General features: G+C 38.5%; 5 protein-coding genes across 7 annotated transcripts; 4 read left to right on the top strand and 1 right to left on the bottom strand.

Annotated features, from left to right (window-relative positions):
- The first annotated feature begins 756 nt into the window (after positions 1-756).
- LOC124413633 (glucosamine-6-phosphate isomerase 2-like) lies at positions 757-1950 on the top strand. The gene is made up of 4 exons (XM_046894354.1): positions 757-880; positions 996-1280; positions 1464-1822; positions 1894-1950. The coding sequence occupies exons 1-4, from the start codon at positions 757-759 to the stop codon at positions 1948-1950; spliced, it is 825 nt and encodes a 274-aa protein (XP_046750310.1).
- A 1552-nt stretch (positions 1951-3502) lies between these two features.
- Positions 3503-5779, top strand: LOC124413415 (aldo-keto reductase family 1 member B1-like). The gene is made up of 5 exons (XM_046893970.1): positions 3503-3799; positions 4209-4494; positions 4585-4985; positions 5197-5345; positions 5462-5779. Exons 1-5 carry the CDS (start codon positions 3728-3730, stop codon positions 5496-5498), a joined length of 945 nt encoding a protein of 314 aa, XP_046749926.1. The 5' UTR covers positions 3503-3727; the 3' UTR covers positions 5499-5779.
- Positions 5780-6449: 670 nt separating this feature from the next.
- On the top strand, positions 6450-8921 carry LOC124413414 (aldo-keto reductase family 1 member B1-like). Of its 2 annotated transcripts, none has more exons than XM_046893968.1 (5): positions 6450-6612; positions 7139-7424; positions 7532-7932; positions 8172-8320; positions 8773-8921. In XM_046893968.1, the coding sequence occupies exons 1-5, from the start codon at positions 6541-6543 to the stop codon at positions 8807-8809; spliced, it is 945 nt and encodes a 314-aa protein (XP_046749924.1). In that variant the 5' UTR covers positions 6450-6540; the 3' UTR covers positions 8810-8921. The 2 variants fall into 2 exon arrangements, with proteins under 2 accessions (XP_046749924.1, XP_046749925.1); XM_046893969.1 differs by having other exon boundaries at positions 6556-6612; positions 7155-7424.
- Positions 8922-13729: 4808 nt separating this feature from the next.
- Positions 13730-15038, top strand: LOC124413280 (39S ribosomal protein L43, mitochondrial). Of its 2 annotated transcripts, XM_046893771.1 has the most exons (5): positions 13730-13785; positions 13942-14110; positions 14188-14294; positions 14499-14704; positions 14828-15038. In XM_046893771.1, exons 2-5 carry the CDS (start codon positions 13974-13976, stop codon positions 14936-14938), a joined length of 561 nt encoding a protein of 186 aa, XP_046749727.1. In that variant the 5' UTR covers positions 13730-13785; positions 13942-13973; the 3' UTR covers positions 14939-15038. The 2 variants fall into 2 exon arrangements, with proteins under 2 accessions (XP_046749727.1, XP_046749725.1); XM_046893769.1 differs by lacking the exon at positions 13730-13785 and having other exon boundaries at positions 13846-14110.
- A 1206-nt stretch (positions 15039-16244) lies between these two features.
- On the bottom strand, positions 16245-17810 carry LOC124413632 (eukaryotic translation initiation factor 2-alpha kinase 3-like). Its single transcript, XM_046894353.1, has 5 exons — positions 17718-17810; positions 17290-17649; positions 16756-17106; positions 16382-16602; positions 16245-16263 (listed from the first exon to the last, which is right to left on the bottom strand). The coding sequence occupies exons 1-5, from the start codon at positions 17808-17810 to the stop codon at positions 16245-16247; spliced, it is 1044 nt and encodes a 347-aa protein (XP_046750309.1).
- Between the last annotated feature and the right edge of the window lie 5021 nt (positions 17811-22831).

Raw genomic sequence — 22831 nt, 5'->3', positions numbered from 1 at the left:
ATGGAGGAAAAACAAGAAGTTAAATACATATCTTCGAGAGTTTAAATTACCTTTAGATTGAATTGATTCGGCATAACTAACCCGTGATCAAACTGATTTTTAGATTCGACAGCATTTATCGTACTTTATTATAGAATCGTTACTTTCAACGGAATAATTCGAATTGTTTTCTTTAACGTATTCATAAGTACACTTAAATGTCACCGACTTCTTATTACTTAACTTTTAATCAAATTGAATGAAATATTGTAAACAGAAATGATTGTGCAGGGCAACTAAATTCAAGATCACGTATTTTTCGCACAAGCGAATTCTTTCACTGGTAAGTGTTAAAATCTTGAATCTTAATTGAAACATTTCATTACAAGAATATTGTAAAAATATTTTAGCTATGTTTAGAAAAGACTTTAAACTAGTTTTGGTAATGTTATGATAATAACGCATTTTTTCTATACCTTCAGAATATTCATAGTTTTTAATATTAATAACATTTTCGTGAAATGATGACAAAAACTATTTGACATACAGTTTTCATTGTCCAGTATCAATCGTTCGAGAAAACGCAAAAAAAACCGCAATATGCGAATGCTCTTTTAATTGAAGTAATGAAAACTCAAATATCTTAATTATAATTCAGAAAAAGATCACTTTTATCAATAATATATGAATAAAGAATGTTGGATCATATGATGATCATGAAATATAATAATATTTCGTTCGTTCTCTTTCCCCAGAAACTTTGAGATAGAAACCAACATGCGTTTAATAATCCACGATACGATGGCTGATGTAACAGAATGGACGGCTAAGTATATTCTGAAAAGAATTCATGATTTCAATCCTAACGCGAATAAATATTTCGTTTTGGCAATGGGCTCAGGTACATTAAATTTTTTGAACATTTATTACAATCATATATTTTTGGCTAGATCCTTAAGTCCTACTTTGCGCAATTATTATTCGACATATTTACCACAAAAATAGTTACTTTTCAGATAGCTCACCCGCTGGCGTGTACAAGAAATTAATCGAATATTACAAGGCAGGAAAAGTATCCTTCAGATATGTCAAGACATTCAACCTAATGGAATACGTGGGTATAGCAAGTGATAATCCAGTATCCTATTATAGTTACACGCATAATAATTTCACCGACCATGTGGATATCGACCCTAAAAATGTGTTCACGCTGAATGGCACGGCATCGGATTTGGTAGCCGAATGCGAAGAATACGAGAAGAAGATCAAGGAAGCTGGAGGCATAGATCTTCACATGACAGGTGTAGATATTCTGCATTCATTGTCGACGTATATAATACTCTGCCCTGCTCACATTTTATTTTTGATTCGCACTAAAAAACGCTTCGTCATAAAATCACCGATTATTATTGTATAAAAAAAAAAAAATTGGAAGAAGAAAACATCATCGAGTAAATCGCGAATATACTTCTATTTTACTCCAGGAGTTGGCCTCGACGGACATGTTGCCTGGAACGTTCCTGGATCATCTCTCCTCTCTCGTACCAGAGTGAAGACGTTGGGTGAAATGAGCGTGAAAGAAATTTGTGTCCACTTTGACAACGACACGAGAAAAGTTCCAAGGCAGGTGCTCACGGTTGGAATCGACAACATGATGGAAATAGGTGAACTACTCTTCATTTTCAACGGCACTGCGAAAGCAGTTGCGCTACAGAAAGCTGTCGAAGAAGGTATCAACAGCATGTGGGAAATTTCGGCTTTCCAGCAGCATCCTCGCACTCTGCTAATTTGCGACAAAGATTCGACAGTCGAACTTCGGGTCAAAACAGTCAACTATTACAAGGTATTATTTGCAAAAAAGATGAAAAAATCTTACTCGACGTTCCGAAAATGATACCTCGTCTTTTCTTTCAGGCTATCGAGTATACTCATAGCAAACTAGCGGAAGAAGCCTCTGCATTGTCCAAATGAAGAAGGCAACGTATCTTGAAGATCCGACAATGAATAAATTTCACCTTGTGCATAAAAGTATCCAGTAGATTAATACAAATTTTACACTAGTAGCTGAATTGAAAACTATTATTGTGAATGAAATTGAAGCCTGATGCAGTTTCGATATATTTCACACGATCTTACTTCCATTTTCAAGAAAATATGACTGACTATCTGCGATTGCTGAATATTGACAAGTTGCGCTGAATTTCTTCATTAATATGGGTACATATGGTAAACGGTGAATTACATTGTTTTCGATCGTATTTTATCATATAAATTATTTTCCACATATCCTTTTAATCCCGTAATAATTTATTCGTATTTTTAAACCTCTATTTTGAGGACCTGTGAAACGATTTCCTTGAATCATTTTCCTAGTCCTTGCGGTTTCTGTTGGATTCTCATAAACGTAAAGCAGAAGAAACAGTTTATGCAAAACATTTTGATCGGAAAGTAAATTTATAAATAATGAAGAACGTTTCATAGAATTATAAATAATTGTTTTATACCATCTTGTGCAACAATTATATCCTGGTACATAAAGTTATCACCTTTTATCTCTGTTATGTTTCAATGTGAAAACTTTCGAAAGATTACACCTATAATTACTGATAAGGTATCTCAACTAGGAACTGCACTTTGTCGATGCAGTTTTATCTCTAGTGTATTGCCGTAAATGTTTATAAGACCTTAGATTACAAAATCAGCAAGGCAGTTGAGTTTTACTTGAAAATTTACAAATAAAATCGTCCTCGAGGACAGGGCTGCTCAAAAGAAAATGGGAAAAAACAGTCTCTTCGACTGCGCAAGAATACTAAATCTAAGTTGAAACGTATGGAGAATTTTTCAATAATAGGGAGTCTGTCACGAGAACCACCAAATTTTACGACTTTTACGGATTGCGACACGTCGTACTTGTAAGTATCGTACAAAGGTCCGAGTCAGGCACCTAAACCTAATCAGCTAATGATAAAAAAAAGGTTTTAATCATCCTCTCAGCTTGTTTCATCGCAGAGCAAGCACGGAACTAACCCGGATGTTAAAACTTTTAAACGCAGAATTGAAAGCAATATTTTATGTCAGCACATTTGATCTTTGACCCAGTGACATTAATTCCAATAGCTTTGATATCAGTGCTCGTAAATTTGAAACTGGAAAACAGACACGTGAATACTACTTAACCTACAGTTTGACGGATCCTAAAGATAATTTCGAGAAATGAAAACGACAGTAAGTGACTTGTGGTTTGAACAAAGCGCTTTTTATCCCACCAAGCTGCTCGCGGCGTAAGACGTAGATTATGTAAAGAAGATAGTTCAATGCCCGAACCGCGACGTTCATTTCGGTCACTTTTACATGGATGAGACGCGCAGACTCAGAAACATCGAGCGCCAAGCAGAAGCACGTAGACAATGCAGTTGGACATGTGAGATGATTAATGACGTCCCACCAATCAAGCCATTCGAAAGGCCAATCGAACACAGGAGTCACATTGAGAAACCTTCTGATAGCGTTATACGATGTACCTTGAAATTAATAACTCGACATTACGCAAGATGGAACTGGCTGTAATGGCCAGCGGGCAAAAGTAGTAGTATCGGTCGTACTTAAGCTACTTTTCTCTACTTGCTAAGGCGAAGAGGAAGTAGAGAGACATTGCCGAGTTAACACGTGATAAACAGTGGCTTTATTATTCAGCCGTGGTTCGTTACATAAAGGTCAACTCACGCGGTTCGCTCTACCCAAGATCAGAATGGTCAAGGTACCGACAATGAAGTTCTACAATGGAACAGAAATCCCGGCGATTGGACTTGGCACTTGGAGGGTGATCTTATCATTTTTCTCAAGTCTACCAACAACTCCGCTTCACCTTATTTCCCAAATAATTTCACTTCATTCGAGGGCATGAAAGGGCGGACCAAGCAGGCCCATATATACAAAGACAGTGAGCATGCTGAATTAGGTGTCAAGGGTGATCGTTAAGTTATCGCGTATCGAATACTTTGCTGTTTTTTGGATAAAAATTATATAATGATCATGGAAGATTTGCATGTTACAGTCTGATTTTGCAAATTTTGTTTTCATCCATTTTAATGGTAGTGATCTACTCAGCATGTGAAGTAGAAATATTACCGGCAACTCGTTTTCGAAATTCATGGTACATTCCTCTCGTAAATAATAAGTTATGAGTTTCTGCATGCGGTTTTTATTATATTATTTTGGTTTGATAATAGTCAAAACCGAATGAAGTAACGCAAGCTGTTAAGGATGCGATTGATATTGGCTACCGGCATATCGATGGCGCCCATTTGTACGAGAATGAAAAAGAAATTGGCGAGGCTGTACGAGCTAAGATTCAAGAAGGCGTTATCAAACGAGAAGATATCTTCATCACCGGCAAACTCTGGAACACTTTCCATCGGCCAGGTGCTGTTGAACCTTCGCTGAGACGGACACTCGACGATTTGGGCGTTGAGTATATCGACCTTTACTTAATACACTGGCCAATGTCTTACAAAGGTTATTTAAAATTGGTATCATAATGTAGAATTCTTGATTGTACTGATAGATTATCAAGTTTGATCGAATTAACGCCTGATTTTTTTTTAGAGGGCAGCGATTTCCAGCCGAAGGATGCCAATGGGAAACTTATATATACTGACTACGATTACGTTGATACATGGAAAGCCATGGAGGAGGTTTACGAAAAGGGATTGGTGAAAAATATTGGTGTTAGCAATTTCAACGAGGAGCAACTGGAACGAGTGTTGAAAGCGGGAAAAATTAAGCCGGTTACCAACCAAATCGAATGCCAGCCTTACTTAGGCCAGTTCAAGCTTTCGGAATACTGCAAATCCAAGGGTATTGTTATAACAGCGTTTCGCCCATTAGGACGTCCAGATACTACAGTAGTGAAAAAAGGGGAACCGACACTTCTAGAAGATAACAGGATCACAAGTCTTTCCAAGAAGTATAAAAAATCTCCCGCGCAAGTTCTGCTTCGTTATCAAGTAATATATTTTCCTGATTACGAACACTTTATTATCGTAATAAAAATCATCGCACGATATTGCACAATAGTTTTATTAGTAATATGGATATAACTATTACCAATATCAAATCTCGGGGTGGTCGTAAATCCTTGCATGACTTAACTACTGATTCTGATGCAGTCTTATGCCACACGAAAGCTCTGTTCTGATGTATTTATGGTGTTTTCAGATCGATCGTGGACATGTCGTCATCCCTAAATCAGTGTCCAAATCTCGTTTGAAAGAAAATTTCGATATCTTTGATTTCGAACTCTCCAAAGAAGACGTTGAACTCATCAATTCCTGTGATTGCAATAAAAGATTTTGCCCAATGTCCGAGTAAGTCTAGGATCTACAATTCGTATTATTCGCCGCTCTACGACCGGTTTGAAAATCACCTTATTCATAATTAATAATATCAATGATTCTGAACTTGTGATTAATTTATTTTTCAGCGCCGTCGACAGTCCCTACTTTCCCTTCAGGGATTAACATCATCTACTGGACTGAACGATTCAACAACTTCCAACAGTGACACAAGTCGGATGCACCTCAAAACAACAAGCAAAAGATATTTGTTATGATGTACTGTATTACTGATTGTATCTCGTGATTTCTATAATGAAATTCTTCTCCGTTTGTGCAGGATTTTTATCTGAGCTCGCGTTACCAAATACCCAACGTCAATTTCAGATCAAATCGTTCGAACGTGGTATGATGTTCGCACATTGCATAAGAAAACGAATTCAAATGAACATTTCTTTTCAAGAGTGTGCAGAGGTGCTTTAACTTATCAACCTCTTATCTTCACTATTGTCTTCCATGAATAGCTTTTGCAATATGATAGCTATCATACTTACTACTACAACAACTTTCCTTCGGTCAGATCTACTTTACATTGACATAGTTCCTTTTCTGTCTGATCTCAAATTTTTACCGGTTCTCGAAGGTTAATTAAATTGGGGATCTTTTTCTTTGATTGTTATTCATATTACCTTCAACATAATCTATGTATAAAATAATCAGTACTCGTTTATCCTCTGGCAACAAGAACTACTTTGAGATGCGCAATCGTATCGATTCAATACGACTCCGACCATTGTGCTAAGACAGAAGACACTTTGAGCTACCAGAAAAGTTCAAACGGAATAAACCTCAGGAGGCCTAAATAGGTGATGCCACCTTAGGGTCGCAGAGCTTCCAGGCAACGTGGATCATGACAGCACTCCAAACTTGATACGCCAAAGCAAATAACTAAGGACTATAAAGATAACGTAACTTCGAACCATCATTCCTACGCATAGGTTCATATCTTGAGTGGGTCGTAGTAATTTAGTACCTCTTCTCGCATAGTTTAGGTCTCTTATAAATAGAGTACAAACGCATTTTTGAACCATTATTGAATCAGTATCCGGAGCTCCCACATGCAATCTAATCACACCTCCAATTAATACAGTAATATCAGTGATACGTCGCGCTCAAGAGTCAGCGTCAATTAAATCGAATCGGTGATTATTTTCACATATTATTCGTCATGAATAAAGTACCAGTGAAAAAATTTTACAATCAAATGGAAATTCCCGTTCTTGGACTAGGAACATGGAAAGTAAGTTGAGAAGTTTTATAAAATCATAACTATCACGTCTTATCGGTGAACGATGAAGTATAATTAATCAATTTCTATTGATCCAATTTCTTGTTTCGAGAACCTATGCTAGATTTTATTTTTGTATTGTGAACATGAAATCACATTGAGTTTGTGAAAACAATAAATTTTGAACCGAACAAGTTAAACCTTTCAACGGTTTTTTATGAGGTTTAATCTCACGTTTCTACTTGATAGTCGGTTTGAAGTAATACATTAGGATATATAATACACGTATCGTATAATTTTCAACTCAGTGTGCAGAATTCATAACCTATGAGAAACTAGAGTAACGAGAAACTTTAATAACATTTTACAAATTCACTATTCTCAGTGTACCACACTGCCCATTAAAATGCGTGAATCGGACAATCCGGACAGTAACAACAGGCATGAGAAATCGAGTTTTCCACGCTGAGTTAAAAGAAAGCCAATCAACATAACAATAACCCATAATGACATTATATATATATTATTCTAAAAACAGTCCAAACCTGGCGAAGTCACTCAAGCCGTAAAGGATGCAATCGATATCGGCTACCGCCACATCGATGGCGCTTTTATCTACCAGAACGAAATGGAAGTCGGCAAAGCCGTTCAAGCTAAAATTAAAGAAGGAGTCATCAAACGACAGGACATATTCCTTACGAGCAAACTTTGGAACACTTTCCATAGGCCAGAGGAGGTTGAACCTGCAATAAGGACTACTTTGAAGAATTTGGGTGTTGATTACGTCGATCTGTACTTGATACATTGGCCGATACCTTACAAAGGTTGTAACTTGATTTTCAAGTACCTATCCAAAAACAATTTCGCCATCGTATGTACTACGAGCTACCCTGAAATTGTTCATGCAAGAAAAAACGCACATTTTTTTCAGAGGGTAAGGAACTTCATCCCACCGGCGTCAATGGCGAAATACTATTCAGTGATTACGACTACGTTGATACTTGGAAAGCCATGGAAAAGGTGTATGAAAAGGGATTAGCGAAGAACATTGGTGTCAGCAATTTTAACGAAGAACAATTGGAACGTGTGTTAAAGGAGGGAAAGATCAAGCCTGTTACGAATCAAGTCGAATGTCATCCGTATTTGACCCAGATAAAACTGTCCGAGTATTGCAAATCAAAGGACATTACCATAACTGCATATTGCCCGCTAGGATGCCCGGACAGACCATGGGGAAAACCTGAGGATCCAAAGCTTCTAGATGATCCAAAGATTACGAGTATTGCTAAGAAGTATAACAAGAGTCCCGCTCAAGTTGTGCTCCGTTATCAGGTGACGTAATTGATAAATTTGGATTATTTTATTAAAGAAAACTTACATCGAGTAGGGCCATAGGTCAATGACACTGCATAATTCTGCATTGTCAGAAAGAACGAAAATATGTGACTTTCGAATTAATTAAATATCAGAACTATGACGAGTTGCCATGAAGATTTTCAATTTTACGTTACGCAAATGTTAATCTGACTTGAGGAAATTTCTATGATTAATGAATTACTACTGTGCCATAGGTACAACGTGGGCATATTGTCATCCCAAAGTCAGTGAACAAATCTCGCATCCAAGAGAATTTTAACATCTTTAATTTTGAACTCTCCAAAGAAGACATTGAGCTAATCAATTCCTTCGATTGCGGTGGAAGAATTTGTGCATTGCGAGAGTACGTAATTTCATTTTTCACGTCGTCCATTGATACTATGAATCACATTACCCGCATGCTTTTACGGATGTGAGGGACCCATTTCTCATTTTTCATTCAAAACAAAAGGTCATGTAAACACAATTTACGCTGAACCATCAAGTGCACTGTTTTCGATAATTATCATCAGAGTGTAATTAATGAGTCTGTTTCTTTAATAGATAAAGAGCAAAACCCATAGATCACTCGCTTTAAATTGATGTATATTTTTTCATGGAACCAGTTAATTATCAATTTGAACAGCATTTTAGTGCCACCTCATAAAACTCATTCAAAACACTTTTATATCGCAAATATATAATTATATTTACTCGAGTCATGTGATTATATTCATAAGCGTACGACATCTTTTCATCGTCGATGATTATCACTTAATTTTCAAGATTGTAAAATGTAGTAATTAACATTTCTAGGTGTGTCGAGAGCCCATACTACCCGTTCAAGAATTAATATTGGGGATCGAAGTAACCGGTGCTTGAGTTTCAACAATAACACTAAGGGGTTGGCAGCCGGAATACAACTAGTAACTATACTAAGCCTATTTATTCAGACCTAAATACCCTTAGTGTAACAACTAAGCATAACAAGTAATAATCATGGTATATAATGGAAAAAAATAGATGTGTATCGCATTTTAACTACAGACTGAATAAAACGGCATCGTCACATTTCATTAGTATTTTTCTCTGGAGTGCTAAACAATCGTGAGGAAGTTATATGGAATGAAAATTACAATCATGGAGTAGAATCGTCACTGTCGTTGCAACCGCAATCGCAACAGTCGCAAAATTCTTCGTCACTATCTTCTTCTAGCCAACAGCCGGTTTCTCCTCCACAAGGAGGTTTCGGCAATCCTTCGGGTTGATAGCCCCTATCAGCGCTGCACTTTGGGGTTACACTGCAATTACAGGGAACACTGGATTCTCCGCGGGAGCATTTTCCCTTGCATGAACATCGACAACCACCTGGTTCCGGCAGCGGCAGACACTCCTTACAAGGAGTAGGCGATTGGCACGTGTGGCAGAGAGACCCAGAGTCACAAGGTGCCGGTGGACAAGTTGATGGTGGACAAGAAGTCTGACCACAATATGCATACGGACAAGCAGGATCCGGTCTAAAACACGTTGGGGATTCAAGGCACTCTGGTGGCTTGCAAAGTGGTTTATTCTGGCAACGGACTGCCGCAGGTAGACAGATTGGAGGCTTGCACGGTGGTGGTGCACACGATGGAGGTGGTACACACCTAACCGGTTCGCATGATGGTGGTGGTGGACAGGACGGTGGTTTACAACATGATGGGAGAGGACAGGGTGACGGTTTACGGGGTGCAGGTGAACATGGAGATGGCTTGCACGGCAAGAGACAAGGTGGAGGTGGGCAAGGCGGAGGTCCACTTGCTGGGAGCATACAACATGGTCTTGGTTTTGAAGTGTTTGGTCTACAAGGAGGCTTTTCATAACATGGGACTGGAGCAGGAGTAGAGCAGATGCACCGCTTTAGCTTTCCCTGTATGAGGGACATTTCGAACATGTAGTTACTGTTTAGGTTCAAGATCTTAATAAATTCCCGTCTTGGCTTACTTCAGCGTCAGTTGTGAATGTTGCTGTACAAGACGATGACTCCGATCCCTTTCTGGGAGAGCTTGTGGAGTCAGAAGCCTTTGAACAGCTAGGAACCATCCACTTTGGTAGCCAGGAACCATTCTGATTTGAACTTTGCTTGCAGTCTTTTTTGGCAATAGAGTTCTTTTTCGAGGCTCTTGATTCCCCGTCCATTCCAAGGCACATTTCCATTTCAATCTGAAATCGTAAGTGACCAATAAGAATTACCCAATAGTACTTCGAGTATTGAATATATACTTACTATAGCCTTTTCTTTTTGCATGAGCTTCTTTTTAAGTTGGTGCATGTTATGCTTGTGTGTCTGTAACGCACAATTCATTTTTCTCTCCGTCGATTCAAGCTCCTGTATCCGTTTAACCATTTTTTTACCACCAGAATCCTTCTGGAATTCTCTCGAAGTCAGTAGCTGTTCTATTTGCTGTCGGAACTTGACCTCCTTCTCCTCCAGTTCACGGATACAACATTTCAAATTCACCTCTTCGGATCCAAGCTTTCGAAGTTTCGAAAGGCAAACAAGATCGTCCGAGTGAATGGAATGAAGACTTGGCACAGTAGTTTTTTCTACTTCATGCTCCAGGTCTGCTATTCGTTTAGTCAGATCGTTGTTCGCTGATTCCAAAGAATCCAGTTGCATTCCGCTCTCTTCCAACTCTATTTCGGTGTCAATTATTTTACCCTGCGAAAAAAGTCTAAAAATCAGAACTCTTACCGCTCACCTAACAGAAAATATGCACGTGTCGGTTATAGATACAATAGACATTGCCTGAAAGGCTGACATAAAAACATGACCCACTAGAAACTAGACAAAACAATGATTAGAGAGCAGCTGTGGTAAGATGAAAGTGAGAACAATGTTTGTACTTACTAATAGAGTGCGGACAATGAAAAAAAAAGTTTATACGTACGTGCAGTTTCTCAGTTTCCTCATTTAGCGCAGTCACTGTATTCTTCAAATTTTCCAGCAGCTTGTCTGTAGGGTCAGGTATTGGCGAGAATTTGGCCATAATTTCCTTAACCTTGCACAGTGGTGCATCAGCGCATTTTTGTCCTGATACCCACATGTTATAGGCCATCAGAGCAGGAATTGATCTCTCCATGGTGGTGATTTTATTTTTGAGAAACTGCTGACGTTGCACCATGTTACCACGACGTTCTTCAAACTTTGATACTGCATTTTCGAAATGTCTTGCTGGTGGTTCCCTGTTTACTCTCACATCAGATTTACACCCCGCTGAAAAGTACGTTTCAAATGTTACCATATTTCAAGTAGGATAAATGTACGTTCAATAGATTACAGGGCCAAGCTTTCGCCAGAGTTTAAGTCTACGTTGAAATGGGTTATGAATGTTTAACTTTCATAAACGTTAAAAGTCACATTACAGAATCTTTCATGTTATGTAGAACAACCATTTCCTCATGTCAGTATTACCCAACCCCTAATGTTAGTAACTCACAACGGCAGTGTAACGTTGCCATGATTAGTTTTTGGAAAGTAGTTTTCTTTATCTAATAGAATTTCATGGATTCGTTGTTTCTTTAATTATTATCTCCTACGTTGAATTTGTATATCGTGCATGGTTTTGGTTGACATTTTGACCGCGAAATGTTAAAAATTTCATAGCCAACCGCGCTTATAGATTTTCGATGAAACAAGAAGGCGCCGTGTCAGCTGTTAACCAATCATCACTTGTCATTTCAAATGTTGCCCAAAATAGTTCAACATTTCACTTTTACGTCCCGCGTGAAAAATAATCGCATTACCAAATGCACACATTTTCGGTAATGTCTATATATGTTCATGGACAATTCAGGAAAAATGTTATAGGAATTTAACCCACAAAATAAATTTAAAAAAGATCTAAAATCTGGAGCGGAAAGGAACGAAGAATGATTTTACTTGCCAAATTAATTGCGAGTGAGATATGAAGTTCTTTTATATTCGTGAAAATTATGCAGTGTATCTTTTGCTAATGGAACTCCTGTTGAAACAGGAAATCAAATAATCCGGTGATGGTGACACCTAGGGATGGGGGTGGCGACGAAGACAAGATATCATTAATTACTGCAGCAAGTACCACGCCACAGGAAAGCATTGAAAGTGCTCAAACGGGTATTCCAGGCATCGATGCATACAGTAAATTAGAAGACAGGCCATGCCATAAGGCTGGAGGTAGAAGGTCTTTTAGTTATCGTAAACGAAAACCTTCGGAACAAAACGGGCTTTTTGCAGCTCCCCCTGGTGTTAACCCCCATCACATGTCTTCTTCGAGTAGCCGTCGAAATACAGGTTTTAATTACACCGCTTAATTCAGCGAAATACGTTGAATTCTAATGTAACTATTGTGACTAGCTATTGAAATTTCGCCTTGGCGAAAGTTAACTCTATAATCTGTCAAGTATGTGCATCTATAATTCTCAGATCTTGAATTGGTCCATCGTAGGAGGTTCGCGACTAGTGTTCATATGGCCACAGAAGTCTCGCACTCGAAGCCGATTATTATGTGTAATGGCACCTTTAGTGCATGGAGCGCTCATGGGGCTGCTATTCATTGATGCGTTGCACCTTTGGCCTGGCGAGTTTCTCCCCAACTCTCTTTCGTCATCCTCGCCTCCACCACAGCCCCCCGTCAAATGCAACGTTATTGAACCCTTGTGGTTCGATAACACTTGACCGCTAGCACAAGACAAGGACTTCGATGATCCACAGATACGCACAAGTTGACTCTTTTACGTGAGCGAGTAGCAAAGTAATTTCACTTGAATAGATATATGCCAACGACGAATAATTCGCTGCTTATCGTCGATACGGTAATTACTGTAATGGCTCAAAGGGTTGCGGTAGAATTATTGTTATAGTATTCAAGCTATACGAATCAATTTACACTCTTTTTAGCCGTTGCTGGGATTTTTATAATGATTTACATGTACAAATGAACGTTTAACATCAGGTTTCAGAAGATGTATTCAATAAATTGAAATTTTTAAGATATTCAAGTGGAATGGATGTAGTTTCTTATTTGTAGATCTAACGAAAGTACAAATAATATAAATTCTTAATGTGTATTACAAGAGCTGGTGCTTGAGGATAGGCATATAGTATTCATATGGAACCCCGATAGCTACGGGCTCGCTTTTTTCGCATTTCCGAAATGCAACATCCTTTGACACGAAATATGTTTTTAGTACTAATTTTCTGTGGTAAACTTAAGTTGGTATCCAATCTCTACCTATTTATTTTAAGGAAATAATGAATTACACGACATATATCTCAATTGTGCATTGAAAAATGCGAACATGACTTCTTTCTTACAGGCCCCTCTCTGTTAGCAATATCCTAAACGAGTCATGGGGTAAAACCCAGCGAAACAGCACAACGAATAACAAATGATAGCAAATCATGTCAAATCTCTTATTCTACCTGTGCAACAAGAACGAACGCAAGACTGCTTCCTCATTGGCTGTCATCTGTTTCACGTCGACACGACGTTGACCGAGGACATGAAGACTAAGCATACAAGTCAACGGCCACAATACGCCTGATACCAGGGGCGACGGCAATTCGGTGACAAGGAAAACACGTGTTTAACCATTGTAAAGTAGTCTGATTAAATTCAAGCTAATGTGGACCCATCCTAGTTCGGATAATCAAAAATCTCTGATAATAGGAAGCAAAGATATAACAATCCATTTTTGAGCGATTACTAGTATAAATTATATTTTCATTACTGCTCTGATAATAATCTACTGTCATCGCAATTGACTGCAATAAATACGCTCTGCATTACCCACTGCTTTCGTGACGCAAATACAGATCAGTTACCGACATGTGCTTACCATCTGAAATTAGTTTCAAAAGGCAATTTGTATCACCTGGCGCGCTAGTAGGTCAGGCATGAAAAACATAAGCCTGGGCTTTCTCAGGCTTCTTAGTTCTCTCTGACAGTGTTCTGTTGCACATTGCTGCAGGGTGCAGACGAAAATACCGGTCCAACATGTCTAATTCGCATTTATTTATGAAAACGGGGTTTCCCCGTGCAGCATTGAACAATGGTATTGGACGTTACGTGTGCCAACTACAACGTGTGACAATAAAATTCTGCAAAAACAATGGATCGAGCCGTGGAGTGAGGTAAGTATCTGTTTATGATAGTCGTGGATATTCCTAACCTACAATGTTTTTCTTAATCTACGTATTTCTCTTCGTAGGGATTTCCTCGAACACGATCTTGTAAATTTCGCCAAGGAGAATCCGGGAATCGTCGTATACGTAAAACCTCGGAGGCATAGGACGCCTGCTCTGAGTGCTGAATATCGTAAGTCCTGGCAAATGTTGTAAGCGAAGTAGGCGCGCTTTGTGCTCTTTTTTTTCAATGAATTGAATGAGAACAAACTACCGAGTCAATCTCATTAACGATTTATTGGAGTGAGGGACAGTAATAATTATCGCTGTGATTTTTAACCAACTCACTCAACGATCAAATTAATCTTCCCAGTTTACAAATTCAACTGATTTACAGTAAATGGAGAAAAGCAGTTGCTATTCTGCAGGAATTATACACGGGAGGAAGTTAACAAATGGTTGGAGTTACTGCGATCGCAAGTGCGCGATACTTCAGCTATAAGACTTAGGAAAATGTGGCACACGGATAATCCTTCCATTCAGGGACCTTGGACACCTTGGACATTTAGAGACCCTGCTCAGAATTTGGCCGAATTCCCTGACGTATGTATACAGATATTTGTATTTTCGGTTTTCTGTGTTAATCGTATTTAAGTGAAAATACTGCATGATCAAGTTGAGTGTCCCATAAACTTTGTTAACACTGATTACCAATGCTTTTTCTAGCCCAAGTTATTCAAGATGAAGACCGAGCCACAAACAGCCACAGAAAAGTTACTGGAGATATTCAAGGCTCAGAAAGAAGCTGAAAGAGAAAGAGCAAACGAAACGGGATAGTGCTTTAATATATAAACTGTACAACATTAACTTTAGGTATCATAAGTATTGTAGGTGAACAAATTTAAACGAAATCAATAAATGTCACGTCGGTAGCGGATGCACTTTCGTGCAATTATTACATATGGTCTGTGCCTATTATTTCCTTTATTACCGTTGCTCGTGTCTTTTAAGATCAATTAAATTTTTACGAAAATCTATCGCTAATCGCGCCGGTGTCGTAGTATTTGCTCATTTTAGTAAAATGTACTGAATTATCTGATGCAATTTCAGACTGTTGGCGGCAATAGATGCCGATCGCGATCTCGTTGCAACCTTCACGTTTGTTCGGAAACGCCATCTTGCGAAGCAATATAACTTACAACATCGAATAGTGAGGCAATAATCAGCACATTCATGTCGCAAACTATCGAAAAAGAGTTACTGGAAGATATAGAGGCGGATATTTTCAAGCTGAAAGAAATAATACAAGAGATAATCGAACTGAGAAGTAAGATACTTTGGATTTTATCCAAATTCATGCACGCGTTATTTGTTCTCACATTTTTATCGTTCAACCGTTTTTTTTCGTTCTTCCAGAATGTTGTGCCGAACATAGACTGGAATTGGCCTCTCAAAACCGTTGTGTGTGTCTGGAAATATTCGAAACTATGAATGATTTTTTGACGAATCAGGATGCACAATTTACTACTTAAGCACATTACGTTACCGTTCCTTGCAAGCGTGTGGAATATAGTTCTTGATAAATGTATGCAAGACAAGCAAAAATATGATGCTTGTAAGGAACAATGCAGATTATGAAGACCTGACATTATTGTTAATCTCATGTACTCAATCATAACAATTACACAAACACTATAATGATATAATACTCATGATATTAATAAAATATATTTAACTACGACCACCCAGTTTCTATGTTTTACGTAATAAGTGCACAGAGAAATAACTTATGTAGATTGGTGGGAGAGCATGAAAAATCATTGATCCTCAACAACATAATAACATTGAATGTTTGGGAATCGAAATTAACGAATAACAATACCGACTTATACCAAATTAGGGAGGAATATGAAGATGCGAAATTATCTTTACAAAAAAATTATTAATTTCATTTGAAAAATAGTCCAAAAGGAATATCAGGAATGTATGCAAAGTTCCATTCTTATTACTGGATATAATTTATTGCATAAATTAGAAAGGGATAATTCCTAATTTTGTAGCTTTATTTATAAAATGATCGATTAAAAAAATGCAAAACTTGCGTAAAGATATAGCTCTGACAACTTATAGTTTCATTCTATTATCATAGTCTGAATTCAACTCTGTATTGAACAAAATTATGACAAAATTCATAAATCAGTACGTTTCTTTCCAAAATTAATGCAGATTATTAATAATAATAATGAGGAAAACAAAACGAAGAAGAATGTGATCCCTGACTCCGTGTGATCGTCAGACGGATCAGTGGATAATGCAGAAGGTGGACATAAACTATTTTTGTTTCGGTCTTCCAATGTTTGCCTGGGAGACGATGAAATCTGCGTACTTTCTTCGAAGTCCGTACCATATCGTAGATTACATAATGGTGGTCGTCTTTTGATGCCTGACGCCGTTGGACGTCTCTTTGGATTTTCATGCAGCATGATCTTCAGCAATTTGCACTAGCATGTGATAAAAAACGGTATTAGGTGTAACTATAACAGCCAAATGAGTGATTAAAAATTTAGTCAAGATTAAATCAATGACAAAGTAGTGGGTGGCCTGCACACCAAACTAAAGTTACACATGAAATAATTAAAGTAGATACTACATACCTCATCTGGATATCGCTGCTCAAAATCTGGTGGAAAAGTTAAATTCTTCAAAGATCCGATCTTACGACTTCTTTCCATGTCAGTTGTCATAGGTTCTAAGAGTTCGAAGAAAATGATACCTAGTGAATAAACATCCACTTTGTTGTTATAACTTTGACTGTTTTCTTTCTGTTCTGGAGCCATGTATAACGCGGTGCCTACACCGGCAGTATTCAATTTTGCTTTAATTTTTTTCACTTCTGATATGCTACTGGTAGTATCATATTCGTTGCAATCTGCCTGTATTGCTGAGATGAGTCCAAAGTCACCAACTTTGATCTTATCATCAGGTGCAAAAAAAATGTTAGCCGGCTGAAAGGATACAAGTTTTAGTTACTCGGCGTTCTACAAACGTAATGGTTTATAATGAGTGTACTTAGATAGGAGTAAGTTGCTGACGATGGTAAGTCTTAGTTTACATGCTTCAAATGCCATGCCATAACATGAAAACTATCAAACTAATATACCTATTCAATGTCTTAGAATGTAAGTTACCTTCAAGTCACGATGGATCAGATCTTGATTGTGAATGTATTGAACGGCGTTAACGATTTGGTAAAAGATCTTCAGACTATGCTGGGTATCTCTTGTTTTTGCTGTGTGTACCAACCATTCTTTGAGACTGTGTCTTTGACATAGCTCCATTTGTATGTATAGAAAGATTTTCATTTGCATGTTGTCAGTTCTTGATTGACTGATAGAATCTATTGAATATGAATCATTATTCTGAATTGTTTTTCTGAATAGTTTTCCAATTATATTCCAAACTGTGCTTGAATATAAATTATTTTTCAGACTTGTTTTAATCAGTTTTCCAATCATGTTCCAAACTGTGCTTGAATATAAATTATTTTCCTGACTTGTTTGCATCAGTTTTCCAATTATATTCCAAACTATGCTTGAATATGAATTATTTTTCTGACATCTTTGAATTCGTTTTTGACTTGTGTTCGAAACTGTGCTTGAATATGATGTTTCTTCATCCAAGAACTCATCATGTGTTTCTTGCAATTCATCTAGTGAATATTCTATCCAGGCATCGTAGTATTTTACAATGTTAGGGTGTTGAAAAGTTGCCAAAGCCTGTACTTCACGCAAAGCTTGTTCGGGTGAATGTTCACTAAAAATTAGAGTTCAATATGTATTTCTTTAGTAATACATGTAATATTTTATTATTTAAAAATATGTATACATAATTATGCAACACCTTTTTGATATAGTAATCCGTTTGACAGCATAATGTTTACTGTCCTTTTTATTTTTAGCTTCGACAACGGTTCCCTGCCCACCACGTCCAAGATTGCAGATATGCTCAAACTTGGATAAATACTCTGACTCAGAATCTGTAGTCATGTTGCTGAGAAGTTTGACACAGGTTGTATGGATCGACAAAGGTAGTGAATATCACAGATCCGCTTTTCTGGAAGATATTCCGGTTACTTTAGTGCTCAAGCAAACTTTGCTGTCAACTCGACTTCTGGCACGAAAAATAATAAATCCATTTTGTTAGTAGAGATGCAAAAGCGTATTTTGAACGAATCCCTAAGTATCATCCAAGATTTTTCGCGATCCAGGCTTGAATTGTCAAATTCGTTTCCACACCCCTGGAATACGCTGCTCGGACTTATGAACGCCATCCTAATCCACAGGTGGTTAAAACATCACCATACAAATTTCAGCCCCGAAGTACAAAATATTCACTACATAACCTTTAACATAACCACTTGAATTTTCTCAAGTTATCTGACGTAAGTCTTTAGAAAGGTTTAGCCATGTTTACGCTCCTTATATGAATAATTTCCTGCAATTTAGTGGTTTGAAACGAAATTTCAATCAATGAAAAATCACGGCAACCTATCGTTGTCGTTCTCGAAACTTCTCTTGTGTATTATTCGAAAGACGCGTCTGACATGTCGCGACATGCTTGGAACGAATGTGAAATTAGCCGTTTGTGAAGACTTCGGGTATATGCTCTAAGGCACGCACGGACTTGCGCGCCACTGAAATAATCGAACGGCGAATTTGCCGCCCTGCAGTAAGCGAAGGTGAAATTGGATTGGCTTTTCCTTTTTGAATATTTCGTATTCAAGTGAATTATAAACAAAACATATACATCCTTAAGATAGAACTTAAAAATCTTTGGTAATATTCAATCAGAGATTCTTAGAAGTCATACTCATATTCACACCTAATACAGAGTGCTAGAATTCAGCATTTTTTTCACACCTAATAAGATTATTCAATTTTCAAATGACTTGCAGCTATATAAAGTAATTTGTAAAATATTCCTGATAATTGGTGAAATAATGAATCGTAATGTAAGTCGTATTAGTTATCACAAAATTCAGGTAATAGAATATAACAACGTTATGAAGGGGTCATTGCGGTTTGTGACCCACAGTAGGTGCATACCTGTGAAAAGCTCCAATACGCACTCTCTGAAAGCTGACGTTGAACTGACAAGAGTGAAGATAATGTACCGCATTCTGCGTGTCCGGTTTACCAGTTCCCGCGCGCAGATAACGTTTGCCGTACTTTTCGCGGAAAAATACGATTGACATTCGACTGTCTACATACGCATGCGCATGAGTGCAACACGGTAGCGGGCGCATATTCACGAAGATAAACCCCCTAAAACAATGGGACGAAATGAGAAATCAGAATGGAAATCAGCCAATCGCAAGGCGCCTTATAAAAGCTACGTCAATCGTATAGTATAATTCGATACCTATTTTTAATTCCCTCTTATTGTGCTGGGCTCCTGATTCTAGTATGTTTTCCATTCGGAAAAGCCATCTGAGCCAATCAGGATGAACCATTGAGCGTAAAGTCTTGTTTTCACGAGTGAAAGATGAGACAGAATCAGGCCACAGAGGCTTTATAATCGATTTTCATACTTCCCCGTCTTACGTGCGTATTCAGAGGAAACTTTGGGAATCCCAGCGATGGTAGATACTCGCATATTTGACCTAGACCTTTAACCAAGATATTTGGAGGCTGCAAACCCTAGGAAAAATATGATGATCAACACTCGGCGGACCTGCATGGGCCTAGGGCCTTGAAAAGACGCGGTAGCGATCCAGAAGCATATTTATCGGCAGGAGTCGTTTAAACGGGAGCCCTCGACGATTCTGAGAAGTCCTGCAATAAATTCTTTGAGCGACTATTCCGACGTAATTTTGCAAGAGAAATCGATTAAGCGCAGTCCCAATACGCTGCGAGCAACGGCTCAAAAGTTACAGCCGAAAAACTGCGGATTTTCATCGTCATTTCTCTGCTGTTGCTCCTACGCTTTTTTTGATGTGTTTTTTGAGTTCCTGGGGTTCCAATTAGCCAAGAAACGGTCATACAAATCAATTCAGAGTCGAGAAATTTTTAGGTTCCAAAATCGCAGGAAAAGTAAGGCTAACCCCTTTGGATTTTTGGCGAAAATTTCGACGACTTTGAAAAGTGCTGCAATTAATTCTTTAGGGCACTATTCCGACGTAATTTTGCAAGAGAAATCGATTGAGCGCAGTCCCAATACGCTGCAAGCAACGGCTCGAAAGTTACAGCCAAAAAACTGCGGATTTTCATCGTCATTTCTCTGCTGTTGCTCCTACGCTTTTTTTGATGTGTTTTTTGAGTTCCTTGGGTTCCAATTAGCCAAGAAACGGTCATACAAATCAATTCGGAGACGAGAAATTTTTAGCTCTAAAAATCGCAAAAAAAGTAAGGCTAACCACTTTGGATTTTTGGCGAAAATTTCGACGACTTTGAAAAGTGCTGCAATTAATTCTTTAGGGTACTATTCCGACGTGATTTTGCGAGAGGAATCAATTAATCGCAGTCCCGATACGCTGCGAGCAACACCTGCAGAGTTACAGCCGGAAAACTGCAGATTTTCATCGTCATTTCTCCGCTGCTGGTCCTAGGCTATTTTTCATGTGTTTTCTGAGTTCCTGGGCGTCGAATTAGTCTAAAAAGCGTCATACGGATCGATTCCCAGACAAAAGACTTTTCGGCCAAAAAAAATCCAAGGCTAACCCCTTTGCATTTTTGGCGAAAATTTCGACGACTTTGAAAAGTGCTGCAATTAATTCTTTAGGGTACTATTCCGACGTGATTTTGCGAGAGGAATCGATTAATCGCAGTCCCGATACGCTGCGAGCAACACCTGCAAAGTTACAGCCGAAAAACTGCAGATTTTCATCGTCATTTCTCCGCTGCTGGTCCTAGGCTATTTTTCATGTGTTTTCTGAGTTCCTGGGCGTCGAATTAGTCTAAAAAGCGTCATACGGATCGATTCCCAGACAAAAGATTTTTCGGCCGAAAAAAATCCAAGGCTAACCCCTTTGCATTTTTGGCGAAAATTTCGACGACTTTGAAAAGTGCTGCAATTATTTCTTTAGGGTACTATTCCGACGTGATTTTGCGAGAGGAATCGATTAATCGCAGTCCCGATGCGCTGCGAGCAACACCTGCAAAGTTACAGCCGAAAAACTGCAGATTTTCATCGTCATTTCTCCGCTGCTGGTCCTAGGCTATTTTTCATGTGTTTTCTGAGTTCCTGGGCATCGATTTAGTCTGAAAAGCGTCATACGGATCGATTCCCAGACGAAAGATTTTTCGGCCAAAAAAAATCCAAGGCTAACCCCTTTGCATTTTTGGCGAAAATTTCGACGACTTTGAAAAGTGCTGCAATTGATTCTTTAGGGTACTATTCCGACGTGATTTTGCGAGAGGAATCGATTAATCGCAGTCCCGATACGCTGCGAGCAACACCTGCAAAGTTACAGCCGAAAAACTGCAGATTTTTATCGTCATTTCTCCGCTGCTGGTCCTAGGCTATTTTTCATGTGTTTTCTGAGTTCCTGGGCGTCGAATTAGTCTAAAAAGCGTCATACGGATCGATTCCCAGACAAAAGATTTTTCGGCCAAAAAAAATCCAAGGCTAACCCCTTTGCATTTTTGGCGAAAATTTCGACGACTTTGAAAAGTGCTGCAATTAATTCTTTAGGGTACTATTCCGACGTGATTTTGCGAGAGGAATCGATTAATCGCAGTCCCGATACGCTGCGAGCAACACCTGCAAAGTTACAGCCGAAAAACTGCAGATTTTTATCGTCATTTCTCCGCTGCTGGTCCTAGGCTATTTTTCATGTGTTTTCTGAGTTCCTGGGCGTCGAATTAGTCTAAAAAGCGTCATACGGATCGATTCCCAGACAAAAGATTTTTCGGCCAAAAAAAATCCAAGGCTAACCCCTTTGCATTTTTGGCGAAAATTTCGACGACTTTGAAAAGTGCTGCAATTAATTCTTTAGGGTACTATTCCGACGTGATTTTGCGAGAGGAATCGATTAATCGCAGTCCCGATACGCTGCGAGCAACACCTGCAAAGTTACAGCCGAAAAACTGCAGATTTTCATCGTCATTTCTCCGCTGCTGGTCCTAGGCTATTTTTCATGTGTTTTCTGAGTTCCTGGGCGTCGAATTAGTCTAAAAAGCGTCATACGGATCGATTCCCAGACAAAAGATTTTTCGGCCAAAAAAAATCCAAGGCTAACCCCTTTGCATTTTTGGCGAAAATTTCGACGACTTTGAAAAGTGCTGCAATTAATTCTTTAGGGTACTATTCCGACGTGATTTTGCGAGAGGAATCGATTAATCGCAGTCCCGATACGCTGCGGGCAACACCTGCAAAGTTACAGCCGAAAAACTGCAGATTTTCATCGTCATTTCTCCGCTGCTGGTCCTGGGCTATTTTTCATGTGTTTTCTGAGTTCCTGGGCGTCGAATTAGTCTAAAAAGCGTCATACGGATCGATTCCCAGACAAAAGATTTTTCGGCCAAAAAAAATCCAAGGCTAACCCCTTTGCATTTTTGGCGAAAATTTCGATGACTTTGAAAAGTGCTGCAATTAATTCTTTAGGGTACTATTCCGACGTGATTTTGCGAGAGGAATCGATTAATCGCAGTCCCGATACGCTGCGAGCAACACCTGCAAAGTTACAGCCAAAAAACTGCAGATTTTCATCGTCATTTATCCGCTGCTGGT

This window comes from Diprion similis, chromosome 12, assembly GCF_021155765.1.
Source record: "Diprion similis isolate iyDipSimi1 chromosome 12, iyDipSimi1.1, whole genome shotgun sequence".
NCBI classification, from domain to species: domain Eukaryota; kingdom Metazoa; phylum Arthropoda; class Insecta; order Hymenoptera; family Diprionidae; genus Diprion; species Diprion similis.
Note: the sequence above shows the minus strand (reverse complement) of the source record. Positions and strands in the feature narration are given on the sequence as shown.